The sequence below is a fragment of the Dendrobium catenatum genome, unplaced genomic scaffold (assembly GCF_001605985.2).
Source record: "Dendrobium catenatum unplaced genomic scaffold, ASM160598v2 fragScaff_scaffold_231, whole genome shotgun sequence".
Classification (NCBI taxonomy): domain Eukaryota; kingdom Viridiplantae; phylum Streptophyta; class Magnoliopsida; order Asparagales; family Orchidaceae; genus Dendrobium; species Dendrobium catenatum.
In genome coordinates, this window is record NW_021318693.1 from 968305 (window position 1) to 977305 (window position 9001).

Genomic DNA, 9001 nt, shown 5'->3' on the forward strand with positions numbered 1-9001 from the left:
ATTTAAGCTCTATTTTTCTTAAGTAAACATAAACAACAAATTGTTTTTTGATTTGACAGAAGTAAATAAAGATTCTTGTAACCTCAATTCCCCATAAGATCTTCCAGACAAATTTTTATGCAACTCCAAAGTCAACAGTGGGGTTTATTAATCAACAAAATCTCATCAAGAACGCCACAAAGCTCCAGGAGCATTTTTTAAAGAGCTTTTAGGAACTAAGACATGCTGCTAAATCACAAATTGCAACTCTAATGTAGGATAATTGTTATATGGGAATACAGCAAAAGCATCAAACCTTAAATTCCTCCAAAATTCTCAAGAGGCTATAAGTCTCTGCATCTGGCCTAGCTCCTGCTAGTATCATATTTCCCAAAAATTCTGGATCATAAGCCTTAGCCTTCACATAAGCCTTTAGAAGGCTATTATACACAAAAGTATATCTACAATACTTTGTCTCCTTAAATACTCTAAAGAAATTCTTGGCATTCGTTAGATCACCAATATCAGCAAAAGCTTCAACTAGCATAAGGGTTGTCTCAAGCCATGGCGTGGATCTTCTCACCTGAGAGCTCACTTCTTCATCTTTCCCCAGTTCTAGAGTCTTCAAAGCCTCCTTAACCAAGCCAGCTTTTAAGCAACCTAATGCAAGGTGGCGATAGGTTATCGCATTTGGTTTGCATCCATTTGCTTGCATTTCTTCATATAAATCTGAAGCTTTGTCTATAAGTCCATGCCTGCAGTATACAGAGATAATTGCATTGTATGGACTAGTCTGTTTCAATGGCTTCATTGACTTCATCTCTTCCCATATCTCTTCTGCCCTTTTTACACATTTCATTTTTCCAAAGGCCTCAATCACAAGTAAAAAGCTTTTGGATCTTACGTGTGGAAGGGCTCCTACAAGTTTCCAGGTCCTCTCTAACTCATGTTCTTTCTTCAGATAACCATACAAGATGAGCAAGATATCCAATGTGGACCAGTTCTTACCAGTTCTTATCTTCTCAATGGTTTCTACATACATCTCTGCGACGGTATACAATCTTGCTACTGCATGAGCCATTGCCATGATTCCATATGTAATCTCATTTGGATCAACTTTGGCTTGTATCATTTCATTAAAAACCTTTGAAAGCCTATCAATGTTGTGGTCATCAGCTTCTATCTTCAAGAGAATATTGTAAGTAGATGTATGTGGTGAAATTCCATCAGCTTTCATCAGTCTAAGAAATTTAGGGATTCTTTTTCTACGACTAGATGTGGAGTGCAGAATAATCAATCTATTGTAAGCATAAGGAGAAATGGGGAGAGATAATTGCCTCATCTTTTGCATATAACCAAGAGAAAGCCTTATCAGGCCCTTATCCAAGCAGGCCATTACCAGGTTGTTGTAGAGCAACTCATTCTGAAACTCATCGGGGATACGAAGGAACAGGCTCTCAGCTTCAGAAATTCCATGAAGCTTAGCAGTGAACTCCAAAAGATAAGCATAATCCAGCTCTTTCAACTTGTAAGGCCTCTCCCTCATAATCCATTCCATCAACTGTAAAAAAAGTGAAATTTAAAAGCAGGCTGATTTATCTGAAAACTAAACTTCCATAATGACAATTTGATGATAGCAAATATAGCAAACTATCAGAATAATGAAATGAAAACAAACCCTCGGCCCCTATTTTCCTAGTTACCAGTATCAACGCGCAAATAGATGCACTAGAACATAAGTCCTAAGCTAAATTTCAGTGTTGCAGTGAATGGAAAAAATCAATGGGTTAATGAACGAACGAATGCATATCAATAAATTGATTCTTGATCTCGGAAAAACAAAGCAATCGAGCGAAAGCAGGCAGCAAGATTCCAACTTTACACTTTCTACAGCCAAGGTGATTTATTTCAATCCTCAAAATCCAAAAAGGCGACACCAAAACAAAAACTTTATATATATATTGAATTTGAGACAATCTATCGAACAGATGGTGGGCAACTAACGTGGAGCGCTCTCTTGTTCATGCGCAGCTTCCTAAGCCGGTTGATAGCGTGGAAAACTTCTCCTCGGTGAACGGCGAATCCGTCTCCCATCCAACTCTGGAAGGCGGAGATGATCGGCTCGCCCCATGGAAGCCTCTCGACTCTCATAGACAAGGAGTCGCTGGGACCTTCCGAGCTTTCAGATCCTTCGACTGTGTTTTCAGGATTTGGAATATCGATTGAAGAAAGCGAGGGAGTGGATTTGAATCCAAAAGCCGCAGCGCTGGGAAAAATGGCATAGTTTTGGACTACAACTCCTCTATGGAGGAATCGTAATCGCATTGCAATGAACGAGCTGAGAAACGAAAGAGGGTGGAAACTTTATTGTATAACTAATGATTTTTTTTGGGCAATTACTTAAATACAAATACTCAATTTTTTATTATTTATAAAATTAATTTCTTATTACTTCTAATATTTAAATTATTATAAAAACATCAAAATTAAGCACTAAAAGGCTTTTCAACTTATTAGACAAATATATTTTTATAAGTAAAACATCTCATAATTTCATATATTCTATATCATTTTCTTTAAATATTTGAAATTTAACAAAACTCATCATACTTTTCCTATTTAATTTTATTCAAAATTATATCAAATTAATTAAAATTTGCTTCAAATCTTCATATTTTAAAATATGAATAAATAATATAAAATGTGTGAAAGTTGGAGATATATTTCTAAAGAAACAATGGATCAAGTTAAAGCTCACTTGCGAAAGGATCTCTTACTCATTAATCCAAAGACAATATTATTTTCTTAATGTCACAAATTTAATCAACGCCTATTGTATATACCTTGTATTAAAAAGTATTATAAATAAAATTTATGAAATTTTACGTGTTATATGCTTTTTTGTACAGTGTTTGCTTTAACTTCTGAGTTTAAGATAGATTATGACTAGTTTTGCCTTATATAATTGCTTAAAACATAGAATTTGTTATTTCATGCTTAATAATTTTTTCATGATCCATGATAGAGAGAGAGAGAGAGGGATCAGGGTGAGGATAATAAGAATGCATTTTGCAATGCAAATTATGAAGTTTGTCATTGTAATGATAGCTTCTGAGTTTACTATAATCTGCTGCAAATACATACATTAAACAAAAAGATTAAGTAACTAAATTATTTATTATCAATCTCCAAGTCCATATTTATCTTGTCTTAGCAACATAAATGATACAAAAGTGACTACTCCGTTGTAGATATAGTCTTCATTTGGGACGACTTTCTTAATTATTGCTTTTTAAAACAGTTTTTTAATTAAAAATTTAAAATTTTTATACTTGAAAACTATTTTAAGAAGCAGTAAGAAATCCATTTTTAATGCTGCTTAAAACAATTATTTAGTAGAAAAAATTTAATTTTTTAACTAAAAAGGTGCTTTAAGAAGCAGTAAAAAAGTCGTCCCTATGGCTTTATTTGGGACGGCTTTTTAATTATTACTTCTTAAAACAAATTGTTAGTAAAATATTAAAATATTTGTACTTAAAAACTGTTTTAAAAGTATTAAGAAAGTCATAGCAAACGAAGTCATAGAATGACATGAAAGTGCAAGATCCAGAAATATACTAATGCCAAGAGGGCGGGAAAGCAAAAAGAGGATAAAATTTTTTTTTAGAGAAACTTAAAAATAAAAAAGCATTCACAAATGAAATCATTTTGAACTTTGTGTCATCATGGGAGCACTTGAAAGTCCAGTAATGCCTGATGTCGAGCAGACTTCATGATGCTCTGAAGTCTAAACTTAACAAATGAACTTCAATTTACAGCATTCACAAATGTCATCGTATTAACTCAAAAGTACAACAATTCCACAATAAGACATAACACAAGAACTGCATTAATCATCTTTCATTGCACATTAGTAAGATCTTCTAAGAACACATAATTCAAAGTACATTAAAGATTACAAACAAACATCTTTCTAGGAAGATTTTCAAACAATAATTCTAATTAAAAAAAGCCTTAAAGAAAATCAATACCATGGCTATAATTGCAATTAGGATTGCTATCATGATTTTAATCTAAACTGTCCTCAAAAGAAGGAAGGTCTTCACGCACAGTTCATGTCAAATGCTACATGCTCAACTTCATCTCTCCATTTGAAATAATTGAAATCATCTTCTAATCCAAATTGTAATATCTGTAACATTTTCTTCTATGATTCGCACCTCGATAGAAAGTGAATAGTGTAAACAAAGTTGACAATCTTGGATGCTCATATATACAGATGAATAAATTGAACTCATTTCTTAAGATTTAGTACCTGTTGATCAATGGTGAAATTAGGCATTACATCTATATACTGAAACTCCTCGTCTCTGAACCAAAATAAATAAATAAATAAATAAAGCCTTGCCGTATTATTGCATGGTTGCTGTCAAGGAAATGGACATAAGCCGAAAAAGAGAGCCAAAAGTTTAACTATTGAAAATTTTTCTGTATTATTACGGGTATAAAGTTTTCTTTTTGGTTGAATATTTCATTACTTTTTTTATATTCCTGAATTGTGGACTTCCAATTAGCCAATTGGTCCATCTCATTCAGCTATATCCTTCTGGTTTAAAAATCAATGGCAATTTTCAATTTTGTATTTGGTAAATAGCTCATACTATATGAAAATAAAGTAATGTCAATTTTGTATCTTAACCCAACTACTAAAAAAAATCAGGATAAGTTAAATCAAGCATAATATATCCTTCACAGTTTTAGTATATCAAACATCAACACCAAAAGCAAGCTGGCAATTTTATGGAAAAAGATTCAGGAAGACAGCTGAATGGCAACAGTTAATAGGATGAAAGCATCATCCAAAGGGGGCAAATAACGAGCACCTGGTGAGCGTCTGAATATACTAGAGAGTCCTAGATGTCATTTTTAACAACTCAAAATTATGATCATAAAAGTTGAAGCCAGCAAGAAACTTAATGGTGTATGAAGGAGAAAATTTTGCTGATGGTCAAGCACTTAGTTTGCCTTTGTACGTGAGACAAAGGAGCGACGACACCGGGATGATCTTGATTAGAGAGAGTTCAAGCTGGAGAAGGCTCACCAAGTTGAGCTGGTTTAAAAATAAAATTTTGAGCTGGTTTTAGGTCTCACGAAGAAAAAACCGCATGAGAGAAGAGAGCTGCTGCATTCCCAGGAGAGAAAATGGGGATTTTAAGAAAGAGGGTGAAGTACTGCAATAGAGTGATAATTTTTAATTGTAAGGATTTTAGGCGTTAGATATGTAAATATAAAGGTTTAAAGTGGTATCTAAGTAAATCCCAAAAAATCCAATATGAATCCCATAATAAAAATTTTGGGGAATAAAATATATCAAACAAGATTTTCAGCAAGTTGGATGGTGTACTTGAGCGTGTGGATGTGTGTCCGGGTTCACATCCAATGCATGTCGGGAAATGTATGAGACTAGTTTTTGTATGATTAATTATGTTGGAGATTTAGTTGATCAGGCTATCAGATAATGAAAGTATCATTCATTGATAGGGCATATAGCCTTTCTTCTGAACTTAGAAGGCCCAAGGTAGTTTATAATCTGAAGCTCTTAATAGTCTCTCAAGTTTCAAGGGAACAGCTACAAACACATATTTATCAACTGGAAATTAAATCAATAACCATGAAAATATAATAATCTAACTCTTGCCAAACTCTAAGCTTCAATATAGGAAAAATCTGTTCAATTGAGACAAAGATGAAGGAGTCAAGCAGACAATTATCTGCATTCCTTAGGGGAACAATCTGCACAAACTTCTGTGGTAATGAAGGTTGCTTAAGGAACAAAAACCAAGCTAAATATTAGAAGAATAAATTACCATAGTGTATAAATGAGTTGTGCCACTTTCATCATCCTGCTTCCAAACTGTACAAGATTTGTGCTGCCAGGATATCAACCCATGTATCGGGTAAGCCTGGAAGGCACCAATGCATGCAATCCTGACCCCATATAGTCACGGCATCCTTCTTCCCTAACCAAACTGCAGGATGGGCATCCGATCTGAACTCACTTAGATGAGTAAGATTGAGCAATTGGATATCTGTACCTTTTATTGCACGTTCGATGCAAAAGTTCACTTCTCGTGCTTCTTTGTTTACTCCTTTATTCCTGGGATCAAACCATGAATCAAGCTATAACAGCAGTCAGTTTTTATTTTACTCCCGCAAGCCAATAAATGTGTCATGGATAGATACCTCTTCCAATTTCAGAGGTTCAGTAAATAAGCAGCTCCCATTTTGATTCCATCCCCCACCATAAAAATGTCTGGGTGATTGGGTACGCCAGATTTTTACAACCTTAATAGGAATTTCTCTATTGATGTAAGATACCATACTCCGAAGAACCAATTCAAGTCCATTTAAAATTTCAAGAGGAGGAACTATCGGTTTTCCACCCTTGTAGAAAACAAGAGGTGTTTCTTTTGGAAATTTATCAAGCCCCCACCTGTGTTCCAACAAACAAAAGAAAGAATAAGCAGTCAATATTTGATATGATAGCAAAGACATGCACTATGAAAATTACATTACAAGGCTCAGTTGATAAATTTAATGTGCAAACTTGTCTGTAAATCAGCAGGGCTTTGACTTATGAATTACAAAGGTGAACTGACAAAGATAAAGTTCTGTAAGGAAATAACGGCTATGGATCTCATTTCCGATATGATTTTGTGTTTTAGTGAACCATATGAAGCAAGCTGTTTGTAATAAACGCAGGTCTTATCTAACAAAATTAATGAATGGAGGTAAGCTCATAACAACTGTTTTACCATGAGCTAAAACAGTATTGGGATTTCTATGTGTACATAAACACAATGATATGTGTAACAAAGATATACAACGTGCGATGCTACTTTAGGAAGTTCAAATATTTATCCAGAGTTCCTCAAAATTATTTCAGATATTAAATATGAAAAAAACCTGAACTTAACTTATTTGTTGAGTGGATATTTTTCGACTTAATAACCAATGGGACACGAATTCAGTTTTTGGAGAACAAGATTGCATCATTAAAGTAAAAGTAGCATGATCATCTCCCAACTTTTGCTAAAATTTAGAATATTGTTTGATGAGATCGGCATCCATATCAAAGTTCTCAAAATGATAAAAATAAACATGAGAATATCATGCTTTGATGATTGCTTTATCTGATTGGGCTACATCACCAAGATTGATTCAGTTGGAGAATTTACTTTTAGTCAACAAGCTTTAGAATTTCAAATGAGTAATTTAACCATTTACACATCTAAAAAGGAAGCATTTATTTCTATGAATAAAAATAAGCAATGGATTTTAAAAGAAATCAATAGATGCCAAATTTGGATATATCTGAGGAGGATGAAAATCAGGATCAGAAGAGAAAGTTCAAGTTCAATGAAACTACGGCTTGATTTAACTTTATCTAATAGTTATTTATTTGATAGTTTTTTAGTTCTTTGATCATGGGCAACTTGTGCCCTTGCTTTGTCAAGTTTACAACATTCAATAGAGCACAAAATATCTTGATGCGCATTATGCACCACCAGCTACACCAGGAAAACAACATAAGATTATTCATAAAAAGGTACGATAGATAAATGTTACAATGAATATAATAGCTTTTGTGACCTCCAAAACATGTAAAATACTCTTTCATAAATAAGCAATGCAACAAACTAGTGAAATACAAGGAAAAATTATTACCAGTGTCCGGTGTTGAATACTAAGACATCATAGAACTGGCTTATATTTGCCCAATCATCAGCCGGAATATCAACATCTACCTTGTAGAATCCTTTCAAACCATCTTTATTGGGAAGGTCCAATTGCTCCACAGGTTGCCACCTTTATATAATTAGTTGTGAATGTGTAAGTAAGCAATTTGAGCTATTCTATCAGAGAAATGCACATGGATATAGCAAATACTTATAAGTTATTCCAATTACTCATATCTCAACAACAAATACCTACGTGTACTTAGCAAGCAGCACGGCCCGGTGGTAAGCCACAGTGAAATCAAACTTAGGGAAGTAGCCGCCCCTCCACGCCCCTTTTCTTTTCCACTTCCGCGCACCTGAATCAGCTGATCCCAGCGCGCAAAGAAACGCCACAACAAAATTCTCATTAAGCGAATCTCCAACAAACCCAATGCGCCGCCCCCTCATAGCGTCAAGGAAGGCCGCCGGATCGATCCGCGGCAACGGCAAGCCACCGCATCCTTCAGGAATCCATACCCAAGCGTTAATCGCCTCCATGTTCTTCCTCGCGTTGCGGAGACAGTTCCATGCATTGCGATGAAAAGAGCACGAAGCGTCGTAGAGTGGACGGCTGTGATTTTTGTATCGGGAATCGTGGGTCCAGAAACCTCGTGTAAGGTCGGCGGCTCGGTTGCTGCAGAAATGATTGGAGTGGCGGCGGAGCGGTGGAGATGTCTTGGAGGAGGCGGGAGGGAAGAAAAGGGTGGATGATGAGAATAGGAGGAGAACGGCTAGGGTTAGGAGAAGAAATATGGAGGGGAGACGAAGGGAGACCTTCGTTGTTTCGCGAGCCATGAAGGCGCTGCCGGGTAGTGTGGCGAATGCGGAAGAAGAGGAACTTTGGGACTTTTGGAGCCGCGACGTATGCGGTGTTTTTTTAATTTTTGGATTTACATAAATAATACTTTATATTAATTTATTTGCCTATCTAATATTCAAAATTTTAATATTTCGTATCTATAATTTATAAATAAAATATTGAAATTTATAGAATTATATACTGTTATGAGTTGAGCAATAAAATATAAAAATAATATATATCGATATTAAAATTATTTATGTGTAACATACATGAAATAAAAAAGTTTTAGAAGTTTTATAAGTAAATAATATGACATAAAATTATATATATATATATATATCCCCTTTTCCCCTTAATTAAGGGGGAGGTAGGTGCCCCCATTAATAATAATAAAAAAAATCAATTATGTAAGTCTTTACCCAATCACCACCAAGCAAAG

General features: G+C 34.7%; 2 protein-coding genes across 4 annotated transcripts; both read right to left on the reverse strand.

Annotated features, from left to right (window-relative positions):
• Positions 1-272: 272 nt before the first annotated feature.
• Positions 273-2355, reverse strand: LOC110109258 (pentatricopeptide repeat-containing protein At1g07590, mitochondrial). The gene is made up of 2 exons (XM_020840228.2): positions 1984-2355; positions 273-1540 (listed from the first exon to the last, which is right to left on the reverse strand). The coding sequence occupies exons 1-2, from the start codon at positions 2302-2304 to the stop codon at positions 290-292; spliced, it is 1572 nt and encodes a 523-aa protein (XP_020695887.2). The 5' UTR covers positions 2305-2355; the 3' UTR covers positions 273-289.
• On the reverse strand, positions 1403-8646 carry LOC110109259 (protein trichome birefringence-like 12). 3 transcript variants are annotated; one of them, XM_020840230.2, is made up of 5 exons: positions 7975-8646; positions 7708-7848; positions 6223-6472; positions 5847-6159; positions 1403-1540 (listed from the first exon to the last, which is right to left on the reverse strand). In XM_020840230.2, the coding sequence occupies exons 1-4, from the start codon at positions 8553-8555 to the stop codon at positions 5878-5880; spliced, it is 1254 nt and encodes a 417-aa protein (XP_020695889.2). In that variant the 5' UTR covers positions 8556-8646; the 3' UTR covers positions 1403-1540; positions 5847-5877. The 3 variants fall into 3 exon arrangements, with proteins under 3 accessions (XP_020695889.2, XP_020695888.2, XP_020695890.2); XM_020840229.2 differs by lacking the exon at positions 1403-1540 and adding an exon at positions 3865-4294; XM_020840231.2 differs by lacking the exon at positions 1403-1540 and adding an exon at positions 3865-4349.
• Positions 8647-9001: the final 355 nt, after the last annotated feature.

Bases quoted from the DNA above. Each gene is read 5' to 3' on its own strand.
- LOC110109258 (XM_020840228.2), bottom strand. From the start codon at position 2,304: ATGCGATTACGATTCCTCCATAGAGGAGTTGTAGTCCAAAACTATGCC. The intron at 1,541-1,983 runs GTTAGTTGCCCA...CTTTTTTTACAG, and splicing joins TGAACAAGAGAGCGCTCCAC to TTGATGGAATGGATTATGAG.
- LOC110109259 (XM_020840230.2), bottom strand. From the start codon at position 8,555: ATGGCTCGCGAAACAACGAAGGTCTCCCTTCGTCTCCCCTCCATATTT. The intron at 7,849-7,974 runs GTAGGTATTTGT...AATTATATAAAG, and splicing joins GTGCTGCTTGCTAAGTACAC to GTGGCAACCTGTGGAGCAAT. The intron at 6,160-6,222 runs GTATCTATCCAT...CTGCTGTTATAG, and splicing joins AACCTCTGAAATTGGAAGAG to CTTGATTCATGGTTTGATCC.